General features: G+C 48.2%; 1 protein-coding gene across 1 annotated transcript; it reads left to right on the top strand.

Annotated features, from left to right (window-relative positions):
• The first annotated feature begins 13,821 nt into the window (after positions 1–13,821).
• Positions 13,822–18,686, top strand: IGFBP6 (insulin like growth factor binding protein 6). Its single transcript, XM_032173639.2, has 4 exons — positions 13,822–14,438; positions 17,040–17,185; positions 17,369–17,488; positions 18,374–18,686. Exons 1-4 carry the CDS (start codon positions 14,105–14,107, stop codon positions 18,494–18,496), a joined length of 723 nt encoding a protein of 240 aa, XP_032029530.1. The 5' UTR covers positions 13,822–14,104; the 3' UTR covers positions 18,497–18,686.
• Positions 18,687–19,048: the final 362 nt, after the last annotated feature.

Below are 19,048 nucleotides of genomic sequence, written 5' to 3'. Positions count from 1 at the left end.
CGTCTCTACTAAAACATAAAAAATTAGCCAGGCGTGATGGCACACGCCTGTAATCCCAGCTATTAGGGAGGCTGAGACAGGAGAATCGCTTGAACATGGGAGACAGAGGTTGCAGTGAGCCGAGATTGTGACACTGTACTTCAGCCTGGGTGACAGAGCGAGACTCCATCTCAAAAAAAAAAAAAAAAAAAAGTTCTATGTGTTAGGTTTGCATTTAAGTCTATAATTATATAATTTAGGGTCTCATTCTATTGCCCAGACTGGAGTGCACTGCTGTGATCTCAGCTCACTGCAACCTCCACCTCCTAGGCTCAAGCAGTCCTCTCACCTCAGCCTCCTGAGTAGCTGGGACTACAGGCGGACATCACCACAGCTGGCTAATTTTTATATTTTTTGCAGAGACAGGGTTTCACCATGTTGTTCAGACCTGATCTTAAACTCCTGGGCTCAGTGATCCACCTGCCTTAGCTCCCCCCAACTGTTGGGATTACAGGTGTGAGCCATAATGCCTGTCTCCTCTATCTGTATGTATTTGTTACTATAGCTTTATAATAAGTCTTGAAATCAGGTAATATAAGTCCTTCAACTTTGTGTTTTGCATTTCCATGTGAGATAATCAGCTTGCCAATTTCTATTGAAAAAGCCCCTGGCGGCCTGGCACAGTGGTTCACTCCTGTAATCCCAGCACTTTGGGAGGCTGAGGCAGGTTGATCACCTGAGGTTGGGAGTTCAAGACCAGCCTGACCAACATGGAGAAACCCCCACCTCTACTAAAAATACTAAATTAGCCGGGCATGGTGGTGCATTATGCCTGTAATCCCAGCTACTCAGGAGGCTGAGGCAGGAGAATCGCTTGAACCTGGGAAGCGGAGGTTGCAGTGAGCCAAGATCAAGCCATTGACCTCCAGCCTGGGCAACAAGAGCTAAACTTTGTCTCAAAAAAAAAAAAAAAAAAGCCCTTGGGGATTTTAATTGGTAGTACATTGAATCTATTGATCAATTTTGGAAGAACAGATATTTTAACAATATATCTTCTGATCCATGAACATGGTATATCTCCCCATTTATTTACATCTTTTTAAATTTGTCTCAGCAATATTTCATGGTTTTTAGAGTGCAGGTAATTGTCAGGTTTATCTTTAAGTATTTCATATTTTTTACAAATTGGTTAATGTTATTTTAAAATTTCGATTTCCAGTATATAAAAATTATTACTGGTATATAAAAGTATAATTGATTTCTATATATTGACTTTCTGTATACTTGATTTTGATGTATGAAATTTAATTGCTGTCTTCCTAAATGTACTCTGGCTGTTTCACATTAAATTATAGGCCCTCAGCTCAAAATTTTAGGAAAGGAAAAAAATATTTACTATATTTGATATTTTGTTCAGAGCTCAAGATACTTCTTCAACAGCTGTGCCAGAGATAGGCTCTAGGAGTGCATAGCTGGCCTGCCCAAAAGGATAACACCCAGCCCTCAAACAGCCCCAGGTTGTTTTTGGAAAGAACCCAGACTTAGGCTTGGGGTATTCTCATAGCTCAGGATGAGGAAAGAGAGGAAATCTAGTCTTTTCATGACTTGCCAGAAATCTTTTATCTATTATTTTATTAACTTGTTTCTAACTTTTTTCTTTTTCAGTTTGTGCTGTTTGTTATGATAATATATTTCTCGTTTTTATTCCCTACCCCATCCCCAACATAAGGCAATCATTCTTTTTATTTGCCTTAAAGCAATCTTTCTCTTGCCCTAGAAATTGCACACAGGTTGAGTATTTAGAGAATTTAGCAAGCAAGTCTGTATTTAACTTATCCACACCCTTGATGTTTTTCTATATTATGAAATTTTTTGTGGGGTTGAGGGGAGGGAGAGCATCAGGAAAAATAGCTAATGGATGCTGGGCATAATACCTAGATGATGGGATGCTCTGTGCCGCAAACCACCATGGCACACTTGTTTACCTATGTAACCTGCACATCTTGCACGTATACCCCTGAACTTAGAAGTTGAAGAAAAAAGAAAAAGGAAAGTTTTCATGTTTCAGTGAAAAGAGTTTTGAACTTGGAATCTAGTGGATTCTGCCATCTAGCTGTGTGGCCTTTGGCAAGATATTTAACTTATTTGGATATGTCTTCTTATCTACAAAGTGGAGATGGTAATGGAACATCATGAGAATTGTACAAAAATAAATAAGCAGGCGGGCACAGTGGCTCACATCTGTAATCCCAGCAGTTTGGGAGGCCGAGGTGGGTGGATCACGAGGTCAGGAGTTCGAGACCAGCCTGACCAACATGGTGAAACCCCCATCTCTACTAAAAAATACAAAAATTAGCCGGATGTGGTGGTGTGCACTTGTAATCCTAGCTACTCGGGAGGCTGAAGCAGGAAAATTGCTTGAACCCGGGAGGTAGAGGTTGCAGTGACCCGAGATCACGCCACTGCACTCCAGCCTAGGCGACAGAGTGAGACTCGGTCTCAAAAAAATAAATAAATAAATAAATAAGTAAACAAGCATTTAGTGAATTTGAGTTGAATCTGAATATATCTGCCTCCTCTTCAGATTGAAGAGCCCTCTTCTGTTTGGTTAGCTCTGACAGGCTATTTTCCCATCCTGCTGAAACATTATCTTTCTCTGGATCTTTCCCAGTCCAGTGAGGTCTTCCCAGGCACAGATTTCCAGCTATAAACAAAACAGCTTTGAAACAGGGTACCGTCATTCATTCAACAAATACTGACTACCTTAGTATGAGCCAGAAACTGAGCTAGACACTTCATTCATTTATTACAGAAAAAAATCATTGAGTGTCTGATATGTATGTTACATGAATTATCTCTAACACTCCTAACAATCCTATAAAGTAAATACTGCTACTTGCATTTAACAGAGGGTAGATAGAGGATATGGCCCCTATCCTTAAGGAGTTCATAGGCCAGCTAAAAGCTGCTGGAAATACAAGACAAACTACAAGAGATGTTAAGAAGGGACACATGATTGTTAGAGACACGTGTGCCCCCTCTGCCCGGAAGCCTTTCCCTCAATTCCTTCCCTCACAAATTCCTATTCCTCCAAGATTCAACCAAAGCATTGTCTCCTCTGTGAAGCCTTTTGGGCTGCTTCCAGGCAAGTTAAGTCTCTCTCCTCTTGATCCCTCTTATCCTTATATAGTGTCATTGTTGATTTACCTGTCTGTTTTCCTGATAGACTATGAGCTCCTTGGGATTAGGATAAACAGACTTACTCAATTTCACCCAGACCTTAATAATAAAAATCAAAGAACACATGGTTAGAGAAGACGCAAAAGGTTAGAGGTGTGATCACGAGTAAAAGTTTGCAGGTGTGAATTCAAAGAATATATTTGGTCAAGATGGAATCGTCCTTGCAAGGTAATAATAGGATTAGAGAATTAGAGGCTTTTTTTTTTTTTTTTTTTTTTTTTGAGACGGAGTCTCGCTCTGTCGCCCAGGCTGGAGTGCAGTGGCGCAATCTCGGCTCACTGCAAGCTCCGCCTCCCGGGTTCACGCCATTCTCCTGCCTCAGCCTCTCCGAGTAGCTGGGACTACAGGCGCCCGCCACCACGCCCGGCTAATTTTTTGTATTTTTAGTAGAGACGGGGTTTCACCGTGGTCTCAATCTCCTGATCTCGTGATTCACCCGCCTTGGCCTCCCAAAGTGCTGGGATTACAAGCGTGAGCCACCGCGCCCGGCCAGAATTAGAGGCTTTAAACCCAAGAATTTGGACTTGACACTAGAGTAAACAGGGAGTCATTGAAGGTTTCTGAGCAGAAGAGTTATTTGCTGTATTTTCATTTCAGAAAGAATAGTTTGTGTTTAGAGCAGATAGTGTCTGAAAACTGGGTAGTCCATAGGAAATGATTGCCATGGCCCAGGTGAAAGACAATTAGAACCAAACCATCATGATGGCCTTAGAAATGAAAAAACTGACTGGGTACAGGTGGCTCATGGCTGTAATCCCAGCACTATGGGAAGCCAAGGCGGGAGGATCACCTGAAGTCAGGAGTTTGAGACCAGCCTGGCCAACATGGTGAAACCCCGTCTCTACTAAAAATACAAAAATTAGCCGGGCATGGTGGTGGGTGCCTGTAATCCCAGCTACTTGGGAGGCTAAGGCATGAGAATCGCTTAAACTCAGGAGGCAGAGTTTGCAGTGAGCTGAGATCGCGCCACTGCACTCCAGCCTGGGTGACAGAGCAAGACTCCACCTCAGAAAAAAAAAAAAAAAAGAAAAAAGCTATTTATTTTAGAAGAATTCTAGATTCACAGCAAAGTTGCAAAGATGGCATGGAGAGTCCCCAAATGTCCTTCACTCAGTTTCTCACATTGATAACCTTCTATATGACAATAGCACATTGGTCAAAACTAAGAAAGCAACATTAGTGCATCACTATTAACTAAACTCCAGACTTTGTTTGCATTTGGTCGTGTTTCTACTGATGTCCTCTTTCCGTTCTGGGGTCTAATCCAGGGTGCACACTGCTTTAGTTGTCATCTCTCCCCAGTCTCCCCTAGTCTGAAATAGTTTTGCAGCCTTTCTTGTTGTCGTTGTTTTATTCTTTCCAATTGTATTTTAGGTTCTGGGAGTACATGTGCTGGTTTGTTACGTGGGTAAATTGTATGTCACAGGGGTATAGATAACTTTGTTATCCAGGTTATGAGCACACTACTCAATAGGTAATTTTTCAATCCTCACCGTCCTTTCACCTCCACCCTCAAGTAGGCCTTGGTGTCTATTATTCTCTTCTTTGTGTCCCCATGCACTCATTGTTTAGCTATCACTTATAAGTGAGAAAATGCAGTATTTGATTTCTTTTTTTTTTTTTTTTTTTGAGATGGAGTCTTGCTCTGTTGCCCAGGCTGGAGTGCAATGGCATGATCTGGGCTCACTGCAACCTTCACCTCCTGGGTTCAAGCGATTCTCATGCCTTAGCCTCCGGAGTAGCTGGGATTACAGGCAAGCACCACTACACTGGGCTAATTTTTGTATTCTTAGTAGAGACAGGGTTTCACCATGTTGGGCAGGCTGGTCTCGAACTCCTGACCTCAGGTGATCCACCCGCCTTGGCCTCCCAAAGTGCTGGGATTACAGGAGTGAGCCACTGTGCCCGGTTGGTATATGGTTTTCTGTTCCTGTGTTAATTCACTTAGGATTCCTTTGTTTTTTATAACTTTGACAGTTGTGAGGATTACTGGCCAGGTATCCAGTAAAACATCCTCCAATCTGGATTTGCCTAATGTTTTTCTCACTATTAGATTAGAGTTATGGGTTTTTGGAAAGAAATCTATAGAGGTAAAGTACTTCTCATCTCATCATATCGGGGTACATGATATCAGCATGACATCACTGGTGAGGTTAACCTTGATCACTTGGTTAAGGTGGTGTTTGCCAGTTTTCTCTACTACAAAGTTAGTCTTTTTTCTTTTCTGATCTCTATTCATTGGAAGCAAGTCATTAAGATCTAGCCCACTTTTTTTTGTTGTTGTTTTTTGAGACGAAGTCTTGCTCTGTCGCCCAGGCTGGAGTGTAGTGGGGTGATCTTGGCTCACTACAACATCCACCTTCTGGGTTCAAGCAATTCTCCTGCCTCGGCCTCCCCAGTAGCTGGGATTACAGGCACACACCACCATGCCCAGCTAATTTTTGTATTTTTAGTAGAGACGGGGTTTCACCATGTTGGCCAGGATGGTCTCAATCTCTTGACCTCATGATCCGCCCACCTCAGCCTCCTAAAGTGCGTGAGCTACCTTGCCTGGCCTGTCTAGCCCACTTTCAAGGCAGAAGGGGTGTTAAGTTCCACATTCTGGAAGGCAGAGTATCTACATAAATTATTTGGAAATCTTCTAGGAGAAAGTTGTCTCTTCTCCATTTACTTATTTATTGACTCAAATATTTATTTATATCAGTGTTATAGATTGAGTTGTATCCTCCAAAAGAAGATATGTTGAGGTCCTAAACCCCCCGTACCTCAGAATGTGACCTTATTTGGAAATAGGGTCTTTGAAGATTTAACCAAATTAGGATAAGGTCACGAGGGTGGACTCTAATTCAATATAACTTGTGTCCTTATAAAAAGGGGAAATTTGGGCCGGGCGCGGTGGCTCACGCCTGTAATCCCAGCACTTTGGGAGGCCGAGGCAGGCGGATCATGAGGTCAGGAGATGGAGGCCATGCTGGCTAACATGGTAAAACTCCATCTCTACTAAAAATACAAAAAATAAGCCAGACGTGGTGGCATGCGCCTGCAGTCCCAGCTACTCTGGAGGCTGAGGCAGGAGAATCACTTGAACCCGGGAGGCAGAGATTGCAGTGAGCCGAGATCATGCCATCATGCCATTGCACTCCAGCCTGGGCAACAAGAGTGAAACTCCATCTCAAAAAAAAAAAAAAAAAAAAAAGAGCCCAACTGCCTGGTTTGAATCTGGCTCCATAACTCTGTGCCTCCTGGGAGGTGAAGCAGTGAGCCGAGATCGTGCCACTGCACTCCAGCCTGGGCGACAGAGTGAGACTCCATCTCAAAAAACAAACAAACAAACAAAAAAACCCAAAAAGGGGAAATTTGGACAGACACAGAGGGAAGACACGGCAAAGACAGCCACGTGATGTCAGAGGCAGAGATTGAATTGACACAGCTGCAAGCCAAGAAATGCCAGAAATTGCCAGTCACCACTAGCCCTGGGAAGAGGCAAGAAAGCCATTCTGTCCTGAGTCTCAGCGAGAGCAGGGCCCTGCTGACACCTTGATTTTGGACTTCTAGCCTCCAGAACTCTGAGACAATGTATACCTGTCTTAGCCACCCAATTTATGGCTCTTTTTTACAGTAGCCCTAGCAAACTAATACAATCAATATGCATTCAGGTATCTTTATTTTATACCTTGAGTTATAATCCAATACTATGTAATCTATTTTCTTGCTCAAATTGTTTTAGCCTCTGTCATGGAGAGCTCTTTCAGGTTGATTCCCTTGTCCCTTTGATATGCCCCTATCCTTTTGTTTTGTGGGTACTTCTTTACTTTCTAGTACTACAAGATGCTCTAGATCATCTATTTTCCCTGCCCCGGCCCCAGAATCAGCCAGTTCTCCAAAAAATGGAGAAACGTTCTTGCTTTTGTTGGAGAATGGTATTTAGAAACCAAGATCTAGCTGTGAGATATGCTACTGTTATTGTAGTGTCATTTCTTCTAGGCCCTCTGGGGCAACGGAGTTAGGTAATACAGGTATGTATACTAATCATGTGCATATAGGTATCTCTAATTGTTTCTGTGTCTATTCATCTGACTATATATTAAGCTAAATACAAGTTCACACTGCTGTCTCCCATTCTAACCCAGTACCACAGAGTTCATTATCTAGCCTTTCCCACTTGTGGATCTGTGACTTCTCCCTCTGACAGTGAGAAACCTGGCTTCCAACATTCATTACTTATTTGTTCAACCCCAATATATACGTAAAGCACTTTCAAAATTTTTAACCCATACCCCAATGAGAAAGAGATGTACCAGTTACAGTACAGTGTTTCTGTAAAGTGCATCCTTCTTTTTGTTTTTAGCCTTTGAGAGTTTCCAGTGAAAACATTGTTTTCCAAAGTTACTTAGGTCAGCTCCTTTTCTTCTCACCCTCCTCAGTGTGTGTGTCATAAATGTGTAATATAATTAGATTAATTTGTCACAGTCTGCATTCTATCCCAGAATACCCTGGCATCCTGGCTGATTTTCTCAGTTGTTTATCGTATGTTGGATAAACAGATATTAGCGCTAAGTTCTCTGGGAGCACAATTCCTACTTACGTCCATATCTCCCAGTTACATCTACATAAATAGGTGTCCTATGAATCCATTGAATGACTGAATATACTTTTATTCACTTAAATATTAAAAAAAGCAAGACGCAGATCCTTAATTGCTCCTTTTTGTTCACTAATGATTCCCAGCTCCCAACCATCTGGCTGGCTCCAGCCCAGTCTAGAAAAGTCCTGTTCCCTTTCCAGCTCTCCTTCCTCTGATGTACCGAGACACTGGGGACCCAGGAGGAGCACACATGCACGCACACACATCAACATGCATATGCTGTTTTGCTCTCCCTGCCCTTTTACCTTTACAACTGTTACACAAAGATGTGCTTTCCTCCTTGGGATGACTTCACCATCCCCTCTCTTCATCCCTATCCATCTCTTCTCCTAAACTCCCTTTTACAGCCCTATTCCCTGGGAAGTCCTGTATGATTTACCCTCGGGGCAGTTTTCCCACTCCTGACAGCACTCTGGGCCTCTCAGACTATTGGCCTTTACCTGAGAGCAGGGAGAGGATGAAGAAAAGAGAGAGGAAGCGCTGAAGGGGTGGGAGGGCTGAGAGAGCTCCTGGAGTAGGCTGGGCTAGCGCCAAGGTCCAGGAGGATGGCGGAGCCTCCAGAAGTGTTGAAGTGTCTCCGTCACCTCTCTGTCCCTCCCCCAGGACTGCCTTTGCTACCACCAAAAACACCGATATTTCCTGGTGTCTATTCTAAACTCCTTCTATGGGCTGGAAGCTGGAGGCCCAGAGATAAAAAAGGAATGGGGGCCCTATTCTCAAAACACCCACAATCTAACTGGAAAAATGACACAGGAAAAGAGGAGCAAAAATATAAAATAGCAACACAATAATGTGGATGAATTAAAAGGAAGGCAGGGTGTCCACTGGCCAAGTAGGTGAGGAAGAGGTGCCAGAATTTGGTTAGTGATGGGCTAGGTGTGGTGTCTCATGCCTGTAATCCCAGTACTTTGCGAGGCTGAGGTGGGAGGATCACTTGAGTCTAGGAGCTCAAGCTCCTATATTGTCCAGCCTGGACAATATAATAATAAGATCCTGTCTATATAAAATACTTTTTTTTTTGAGGGGGGTTTCGCTCTTGTTGCCCAGGCTGGAGTACAATGGTGTGATCTCAGCTCACTGCAACCTCCGCCTCCTGGGTTCAAGCAATTCTCCTTCCTCAGCCACCCAAGTAGCTGGGATTACAGGCATGCGCCATCATGCCAGGCTAATTTTTTTGTATTTTTAGTAGAGATGACGTTTCACCATGTTGGTTTCCCCAGGCTGGTTTCAAATTCCTGACCTCAGGTGATCTGCCCGCCTCGGCCTCCCAAAGTGCTGGGATTACAGGCGTGAGCCACCACGCCCGGCCTAAAAAATTTAAAAAATAGCCAGATGTGGTGATGCGTGACTGTGGTCCCAACTACTCTGGAGGCTGAAGTGGAAGGATCACTTGAGCCCATGAGGTTGAGGCTGCAGTGAGCTGTGACTGAGCCACTGCACTCCAGCCTGGGTGACAGAGTGAGACCTTGTTTCAAAAAAAAAAAAAAAAGGAATGTGGCTAGTGATGAGGGGAGTGAAGGGAGGGTCCTTGTAAACTGAAAGCTTGGAGTTCAGGGGAAGAAATGATCTCTGAGCACCAGTTATGCCTCATCCTCACTTCCCTTTATCCCATTTCAATCCCCAAGATGAGAAACTGCCAGGGGGTTCTGGGGAAGGTGATTCAGCCAGCTAACTGAAACAGTGTGTGTTTCAGGGTCACTGTCCACAGGACCCTGAATGTCAGGTGGAGCACAGGTTCTACGGTGGGGGAGGACATCGAGGAACAACACACCGGGACCTGTGGGGTCGGGAGGGCGAAGGGAGGGAGAGCATCAGGTCAAATAGCTAAGGCATGTGGGGCTTAATACATAAATATATGAGCCAGGCACGGTGGCTCATGCCTGTAATCCCAGCATTTTGAGAGGCTGAGGCGGGCAGATCATGAGGTCAGGAGTTGGAGACCAGCATGATCAACATGGTGAAACCTTGTCTCTACTAAAAATACAAAAATTAGCCAGGCAAGGTGGCACGTGGCTGTAATCCCAGCTACTCAGGAGGCTGAGGCAGGAGAATCGCTTGAACCCAGGAGGTGGAGGTTGAGTTCGCGTCACTGCACTCCAGCCTGGGTGACAGAGCCAGACTCTGTCTCAAAAAAAGCGAAAACCAAAAAACATAAATACATAAGTGACGGATTGATAGGTGCAGCAAACCACTGTGGCACACATTTACCTATGTAACAAACCTGCACATTCTGCACATACATCCCAGAACTTAAAGTAAAATTTAAAAACTAAGAAATAAAAAGTAAAGTGCCCCCGAAGTCCTTGAGGAGAAGAGAATTATGGGATCAGGAGCACATTTCAGCAGGACCAATTTGGATGGTATGTGTGGGAGAGATGGCAGAAAACAGAGGCTGCAGGTTAGCTGAGGTTTACACAGTAGTTCCCATCAGGCCCACGTCAGCCTTAGGCCATGTCATGATGTGATGTGGTCGTTGAACTTCCTCTCTAGGACTTTCTGTCTGTGGACTGTTCCACTGCTTCTTGTCTCAAATTTAAAGCTGAATATGGTCCAGGCAGGCCCCTTCCTTTATCCCTTGTTCTCAAAAGGAAGTCAGCACTTGGGGCACCATGAATTTAGAGAGATGGGTTGAGTGTGAGAGACACAGCATGAAGGACCAGAAGACCAGGGTATAATGTAGATGAGGAGGAGGAAGTTCCAGCAGAGCTTATTTATGGAAAAGCTTAAGTGATAGCCCAAGCTATTTAGCCTTTCCTCAGCCTCGAAGAAACTTCTCAGCAAACCCTTCTCACACAAAGGCCAGACAGAATCCCAGGGTTTTGTACCTTGGCCCACACTCTTGGTCTGAGTGCTGAACGTGTGCTTCAAATTTCTGCCCTGGGTACTAAGGCAGAGGGCATCCCAATGGCAGGAAGGCAGAGTTCAAGGGTCTCAGTCTGCAAAGAGACTGGTTAGACCCTCAGCGCTGATGGCCATACAACTGGGGATCATGCTAGAGGGAGGGGGGTCATGCTAGAGGGAGGGGGAAACCAATCCTGGGGTGGTGGGTGGAACTGGACTGTGCAATCGGGCTTAGAATCTAGAAAGTAACAGAGCTGGGCAGGTGGGAGCGGCAGGCAGGGAGAATCTGAGGAGGCGGTGGTAACAGTGTGGGAAGAGGGGGCTGGAAATTGAGGAGGGTTGAGGAGGGAGTGGTGGATGTTAGAAGCTGGCAAAGTGTTGGGCTTTTTCTGAACGATAACCTACAAAGGAGTAGCACAGACTTTTTTTTTTTGAGACAGGGTCTCACTCTGGTTGTTCCAGACTGGAGTGCAGTGGTGTGATCTTGGCTCACCCCTTCCACCTTAGCCTCCTAGGTAGCTGGGACTAAAGGCATGCACCACCACATCTGGCTGATATTTTGTATTTTTAGTAGAGATGGAGCTTGGTCATGTTGCCCAGGCTGGTCTGGAACTCCTGGGCTCAAGTGATCCTCCCACCTTGGCCTCCCAGAGTGCTGGGATTACAGGCATGAACCACTATGACAAACATCTTTAAAGAGCCACATCAATCTGGGTGCAGTGGCTCACGCCTATAATTCCAGCACTCTGGGAGGCCAAGGCGGGAGGATCACTTGAGCCCAGGAGTTCCAGACCAGCCTGGGCAACATGTCAAAACCCCGTCTCTACTAAAAATACAATTACCCGGGCGTGGTGGTGTGTGCCTGTAGTCCCAGCTACCTGGGAGGCTAAGGTGGGAGGATCTTCTGAGCCCGGGAGGTCAAGGTTACAGTGAGCCGTGATGGAGTCACTGCACTCCAGCCTGGGAAATAAAATGAGACCCTGCCTCAAAAAAAAAAAAAAAAAAAAAAATCTAGAACCAGACCAGAAATACCATTTGACCCAGCGATCCCATTACTGGGTATATACCCAAAGCAATATAAATCATTCTATTATAAAAATATATGCACATGTATGTTTATTGCAGCACTATTCACAATAGCAAAGACATGGAACCAACCCAAACGCATGGAACACTATGCAGCCATAAAAAGGAATGAGATCATGTCCTCTGCAGGGACATGGATGAAGCTGGAAGCCATCATTCTCAGCAAACTAACAGGAACAGAAAACCAAACACTACATGTCCTCACTCATAAGTGGGGGCTGAAAACAATGAGAACACATGGACACAGGGAGGGGAACAACACACACTGGGGCCCGTGGGCGGGGGCGAGGGGAGGGAGAGCATCAGGTCAAATAGCTAATGCATGTGGGACTTAATGCCTAGGTGTTGGGTTGATGGGCGGCAAACTGCATGGCACACGCTTACCTATGTAACAAACCTGCACATTCTTCACATGTATACCAGAACTTAAAATAAAATAAAATAAAATTTAAACTTAAAAAAGAGCCACACTGGGATCCTGCAAGAGCACAGCCATCTCTTTCCCCTTCCCAACTTCCCACAGGCTTTCCATCTTATTCAGGAGCACCAACCCAAAGTCCATGAGAAAGACTCTAAGACCCTAGCCAGAACCATGTGTAGGACAAAATAAATAGTGATAAAAGGTGTGCGGCAGGACCCCAGTACCCTGGAACCCATCTCTGACCAGCCTTGGTTCCAGGGATCGTGGTCAGAGCTTATGGCAGGGGGTTGAAGAGCCTTGGTGGAAGGGGTGCTTTCTCTTACCCCTTTCCCAATTTTGTCCTTCCTCTCCTCTGCCCTGGTCTACTTCTCCCATCAGCAGTAGCTTCTCCCATCAGCTGCCCCACAACCCTCTCCTCCCTGCCTCTCCAGTCTGCATCAGTATCTCAGGGCAACAGGAAAACACCATTCTCCAAACACAGGTCCTAAGGTCCCAGGGTTGCATGGGGAAGGGGGCAGTGCTGACAATGAGGTTCGTATTATTTCTATTTACCTAAAAGTTCAAGAAGCCCTTGCTGACATTGTTGCTTGGGTCCCAGCATTTAAACTTAGTCACTGCCCAGAGCCCTTGTTTTAGGAAAGAATGAGATGGTCCCTGTTGCATAACCCAGAGCTGGATGGGTGTGGGTTGCCGAAGGAAACAGTCCCTCTTCCTCTCTCTTGTGAGGCCTGGCTAGGAGTGCCTGGGATGGGCGGGACACTGCCTGGGGAAGGTGGGTGGGGAGCGGTGGAACCCGACCCTTGGAGCGAAGGCAGACAAGTAGGCAGGCAAAGATGCTCAGAGTAGTCCCTCCCCAAAGTCCCTTGGGCACAAGACAGTCTGATGAATCTAGAAAACCCCATGGATGACTGGGAGAGAAGGAGACGGATTCTGGGAGAGGAGAGGAATGGAGGAGCGAGCTTACCTGAAAGACGGGGATGGGAAGGGGGGTGGGGTCTGCTCTCTGGCCACTGTCCCCTAGAGCATCCCGAATACGAGTTCCTCTAATTCTGTCCCTCTCTAGTTTCAACCTGCCAATTTCCCCCTTTCCCTGCCTCCCAGCCAGTTCCAATCTTTCCAATCTTTCCAGATTCCTCCTGCGGCCACCACAATGCTAAGGTCTCCTACGGTTCATTCAAGGTGTATCCCTCCCTGCCTCCCGGCCCTTCCCCCTACTGGCTTACCCCAGTCTGGTTCCCCTCGGGCCCCTTTTCTCCATAGTCACATCTCAGGGGTGCTTTCTCTTACTCCTTTCCCAATTTTGCCCTTCCTCTCCTCTGCCCTGGTCTGCTTCTCTCATCAGCAGTAGAATTTCCCAAGACCCCGTTATCCACCCTCTCCATCTTTTCTCTGTCCCTCCACATTTGCCCACTCCTCTAGTGATCCACACACACCATCTCTTCTCAGTTCCCTTTCAGCGCCCGTCTTCTCACTCCCCACCGGGTCCCTGCATGCCCCTGGTCTTCCTACACATACACACTGAGTGGATTGCACTCCCGTCCTCCCCTTCTTCCGCTCCTCCCCACCCTCCAGTCCCTCCAGCCAGCTGTACAGCTCCCAAATTCCGGGCCGAGATTCCCGGGAACAAAGCAAGAAAAATCAGAGCAATTTGGGAAGTAAACAGAAACTGGAAAGGGAGGGGGAAAGAAGAGTGGGGAGGACCCAGGCTGGGGGGGCCCTCTCCAGTCCCACCCAGTTTAGGGAATGCCCCTGCCCTCTCCCCCACCCCCCTTCACCTGGCTCTTAAAGGGCCCGGCCCCTGGCCGGCGGCTACTTAAGACAGAGGGGCGGCGGCGGGCAGCAGCTGCGCTGCGACTGCTCTGGAAGGAGAGGACGGGGCACAAACCCTGACCATGACCCCCCACAGGCTGCTGCCGCCGCTGCTGCTGCTGCTAGCTCTGCTGCTCGCTGCCAGCCCAGGAAGCGCCTTGGCGCGGTGCCCAGGCTGCGGGCAAGGGGTGCAGGCGGGTTGTCCAGGGGGCTGCGTGGAGGAGGAGGATGGGGGGTCGCCAGCCGAGGGCTGCGCGGAAGCTGAGGGCTGTCTCAGGAGGGAGGGGCAGGAGTGCGGGGTCTACACCCCTAACTGCGCCCCAGGACTGCAGTGCCATCCGCCCGAGGACGACGAGGCGCCTTTGCGGGCGCTGCTGCTCGGCAGAGGCCGCTGCCTTCCGGCCCGCGCGCCCGCTGGTGAGTCCGCGCCCCGCCCCTGCCCCGCCCACGTGAGACCCGCTTCCTCCAGGCAGGGTCCTGGGGAGACGGGAGTGGGTGGCCCTGCAAGCCTTTCTGCCCTGGCCCTTGACGCTTCCGACTTTGGGGGGCACATTTGTGTGGGGGAGAAGGGGCAAGTGCAGGAAGCTGAGGTGCGGCCAGGGGACCTGGGGATACAGCAGAAGGTGTCTGCGCTCTCGGCTTTCTTTTTTGCTCCATTTATTTTCCCTTGATGGAGTGTGTGTGCAGGTGGGAACTTGGGGGAGGCAGGGGGAGAAATGGAGGGTTTTAGGGCCATCCCATGGGCTCCAGCAGGCCCAGCTCCTACAACCCTAGACGGCCAAGCTGGGGAAAGGACCTAAATGTTGTTCTCAGCTTCCACTTGGAGAAAGAGGGAGGGGAACCCCAGACTCCGAAATTCTGCACACACTGAGGAATGACTCCTTTCCTCCTAATACTGGTGTTCGAAGCACCTAAACAGGAGAGGTCTAGAACCGAAGAGGCCCCAAATACAGAGTTGTATTAGACTTGAGTAGGGACTGAGGGCAGGCTAGGGCGTAGGGTAGGGGAGAGGGAAGAAAGAGTAGGGGAAAGAGGGAATCTGCCAAATCAGGGTTATGATTTAAACCTGCTCAGAACCGTTCACCCATCCTACCCCACCCTGCTCCAGGGAGGAGAGCAGAAGCTGAGTCACTGGGTGGGTGGGACAGAAGTGAATCAGCCCTGAAAACATGGGGGGCAGCAGGGAGATGGGGAGGGCAGGAAATGCAAACTGCGCATCGCAGAGGCTCTGGGTTCCTTCCACGGGAGGAGATGGAGAATTCACTTGGAGTTTCTTTCAGTCCCAGATGCCCGAGTGCAGGCTTCTGGGGTTCCTCCTAGAAGGTGGTCTGGGTGGATGAGAAGAGGCAGTTTGGAACTAAATGGTTGGATGCTAAATGTAGGGAATGAAGGACAAGGTCTGGGGAGGGGTGGGCATCCTGAGGAAGAAGGATCAGACTCAGGATTGCAGGGGAAATGACTCCTGGGTTGTGAGTGGTAGTTAGCTGGGAGCTTGTCTTTGGGCACAGAGAGAGAGGAGGATCCCTTCAGGGGTTCTGATACCTGATTAGATATTAGGCAAATTCCAAGCAGTCAGTACATGCTCCCCTTTCTGCCTTTTCCTATCCCTGACTTATTTCCTCACCCCTTCCCAGTCCTGAGCTCTCCCCGGACCCTCCGGAAACTTTCTCCAGAGCCAGGAGCAACCTGCAGGTTGGAAGCCCCTCATTCCTTGCACCTTCTTAATCTGCCCTCAGCCTATCTTGGTTAAGGGTTGAATCCATGTGCTCCTGGGACCACTGGGGTTGAGCTGGCCTGGGTCACAGGGTACCAGAAGGGAGAGGTTCCCACTGCAGTGCCCCAGAAGTAACCACATCTCAAGCCTGGGAGGGGTGGGTTGAGTCATAGCAAGGTCACAGCAGGGACACACATTCCTTTTGGGTCCCTGTTGGCCCCCCCTCCTACATCCGTTGCTTTTCTGCCCCAGCTCCCTGGCTTCGTGCGCCCCCTTCTGGCCTCTGGTGGAACAGCCAGGTCTTTTCACCCAAAGCCCAAAGCCCCAAATAGTCCTTTGCATTTGTTCTCCATTTTTCATTTATTTTATTATTTATTGTAATTAATTAATTGATTGATTTTTTAATTAATTAATTTTTAAAATTAAGTAGTTAATTAATTTTTTTTAGTATTTATTTATTTTGAGACAAAGTCTCACTCTCTTGCCCAGGCTGGAGTGCAGTGGTCCAGCGTCTCACTGCAACCTCTGCCCCCGCCCCCCGCCCGGAGTTCAAGCGATTCTCCTGTCTCAGCCTCCGGAGTAGCTGGGACTACAGGAGCCTGACACCACGCCAGGCTAATTTTTGTATTTTTAGTAGAGACAGGGTTTCACCATGTTGGCCAGGCTGGCCTCGAACGCCTGACCTCAAGTGATCTGCCCACCTTGGCCTCCCAAAGTGCTGGGATGACAGGCATGAGCCACTGCGCCTGGCCAATAATTTATTTATTTTTGAGACAGGGTCTCACCCTGTTGTCCAGGCTGAAGTGCAGTAGCACAATCATGGCTCACTGCAGTCTTGACTTCTGGGGCTCAAGCAGTCCTCCTGCCTCAGCCTCTCAAGTAGCTGGGACTGCAGGTGCACACCACCACACCTCGGTAATTTAATAAATTTTTTGTAGAGGTGAGGTTCTCATTATGCTGCCCAGGCTGATCTCTAACTCTTGGGCTCGAGCAATCCTCCCACCTCTGCGTCTCAAAGTGCTGGGATTACAGGCGTGAGCCATTGCACCCATCCTCATTTTCCATTTTTGCTTTCCAAAATGCATCTCCTTTATAAACCTTAAAAATCAGTATGGGAAATACTGGGGAATATTTTCAGGAAAAGTAATATAACTATTTGTCAGAGAAAGAAACTAGGGCCAGCATCATGCAACAGCGGGGCATAAGGCCCTCTCTTCCTTACTTCAGCAGGTGGTGTGGGCAAGGCCCTTCTCCACATGGCTCTGCCTGATTTCTGACCTCTCCTTCTCCTATTCCTCCTCCAGTTGCAGAAGAGAATCCTAAGGAGAGTAAACCTCAAGCAGGCATTGCCCGCCCACAGGATGTGAACCGCAGAGACCAACAGAGGAACCCAGGCACCTCTACCACGCCCTCCCAGCCCAATTCTGCTGGTGTCCAAGACACTGAGATGGTGCGTTTGGAGCTGGTAGGCAGCAGGAGGGGTGGGAAGCCCTGGAGACTTCCATCCGAGACTGCTCCCTTGGGCTTGGAGACGTCTCCATTGTCTGTCCTGGGTGCTTGCCTGGTGGGCCAGAAGGTTGGAATGGGGAGCTGGGCTGGAGCGGTTCTAAGCAGCCTACTGTCCCTCCCCCAGGGCCCATGCCGTAGACATCTGGACTCAGTGCTGCAGCAACTCCAGACTGAGGTCTACCGAGGGGCTCAAACACTCTACGTGCCCAATTGTGACCATCGAGGCTTCTACCGGAAGCGGCAGGTGAGACTATTTTTCTTCTCCTGCTCCAGTAGAAGGCTCCTGCCAGGGAGTGGGGGCGGTGCGGCTTACAAAGCTGCATAAATAAGACACTGCCCCATCTTTAAGGATCTTCCAACTTTAGGAGAACATAAGTTTGTATTATACAAACTTAGAGAATAATCAGCCACACGCTGTGGGAGAAAACCTACTTAAGGAATGGCCTAACTCAGCGGCTCTCGAACTTGAGGCATCAGAATCCTCCGGAGGGCTTATGCCACACAGATGGCTGAGCCCCACCAGCAGCCTTCCTGATTCAGGAGGTGTGGGGTGGAGTCTGACAATATGCATTTCTAACATGTTCCCTGGTGATCCGGATTTGGGAACGCCACTTTGAAAACTACTGTTCCAGGCTAGCAGAATGCACACAATTTATTGGTTGAAGAGGGAGAACTAAAGAGAGGGAAACCTGGGCCGGGCATGGTGGCTCATGCCTGTAATCCCAGCACTTTGGGAGGCCAAGGCTGATGGATCACGAGGTCAGGAGTTCAAGATCAGCCTGAACAACCTGGTGAAACCCCATCTCTATTAAAAATTACAAAAATTAGCCGGATGTGGTGGCGTGCACCGGTAATCCCAGCTACTCAGGAGGCTGAGGCAGGAGAATTGCTTGAACCCGGGAGGCGGAGCTTGCAGTGAGCAGAGATCATGCCATTGCATTCCAGCCAGGGCGACAGAGCGAGACTCCATCTCAAAAAAAAAAAAAAAAGAGAGAGAGGGAACCCAGTGACCCTTGCTGTCCCGAGGGGACCCTCAGGTGTTTTTGCATCCTCAGACTCAGACGTCCCCTCTCATTCTCCTGCTGGAAGCCTCTGGCCTCACCCCTGACCTGTGTGCCTCTCTCTCCAGTGCCGCTCCTCCCAGGGGCAGCGCCGAGGTCCCTGCTGGTGTGTGGATCGGATGGGCAAGTCCCTGCCTGGGTCTCCAGATGGCAATGGAAGCTCCTCCTGCCCCACTGGGAGCAGCGGCTAAAGCTGGGGGATAGAGGGGCTGCAGGGCCACTGGAAGGAACATGGAGCCGTCATCACTCAACAAAAAACCCGAGGCCCTCGATCCACCTTCAGGCCCTGCCGCATGGGCCCCTCACCCCTGGGCCTTTACACATGCGGTTGGAAAGAGTGTTGGTGTTGGCTGGGGTGTCAATAAAGCTGTGCTTAGAGTCCCTGGCTTGTGTCTCTGTGTCTGCCTCTCACAATTCTGGAGCCCCTGGCCCTCTCTTTACCCCACTACAGCTCACTCACAGCATTTCTCCTTTCCTGTGGATATCTTTAGTCCTTCCTGTGACAGCCAGACAGAATCTTCAAGCCATCAAGCCTCACAGAGCTGCCCACCAGGAGTTGGGAGTGGGAAGGGGAGACACTGAGATCATGGCCTTCATCTGAAGTTGTGACCTTGTTTCTAACACTGATCTTTGGACACAAAGGGAGGGGAAGGATTAATAGTTAATCCTAGCAGGAACCCAGCAAAGAGGAACTCTCAAAGCACGTACCCTTCTGTTACTTCCTATTAAAAAAAGAAGGAAAT

The sequence above is a fragment of the Hylobates moloch genome, unplaced genomic scaffold, assembly GCF_009828535.3.
Source record: "Hylobates moloch isolate HMO894 unplaced genomic scaffold, HMol_V3 SCAFFOLD_13, whole genome shotgun sequence".
Taxonomy (NCBI): domain Eukaryota; kingdom Metazoa; phylum Chordata; class Mammalia; order Primates; family Hylobatidae; genus Hylobates; species Hylobates moloch.
This window is presented reverse-complemented; position numbering and strand designations above follow the sequence as displayed.

Excerpts from the sequence above, each read along its gene's own strand:
- IGFBP6 (XM_032173639.2), top strand. The coding sequence starts at position 14,105 with ATGACCCCCCACAGGCTGCTGCCGCCGCTGCTGCTGCTGCTAGCTCTG. Across the intron at positions 17,186-17,368 it reads GTGTCCAAGACACTGAGATG|GGCCCATGCCGTAGACATCT; the intron begins GTGCGTTTGGAG and ends TCCCTCCCCCAG. Across the intron at positions 17,489-18,373 it reads GCTTCTACCGGAAGCGGCAG|TGCCGCTCCTCCCAGGGGCA; the intron begins GTGAGACTATTT and ends CTCTCTCTCCAG.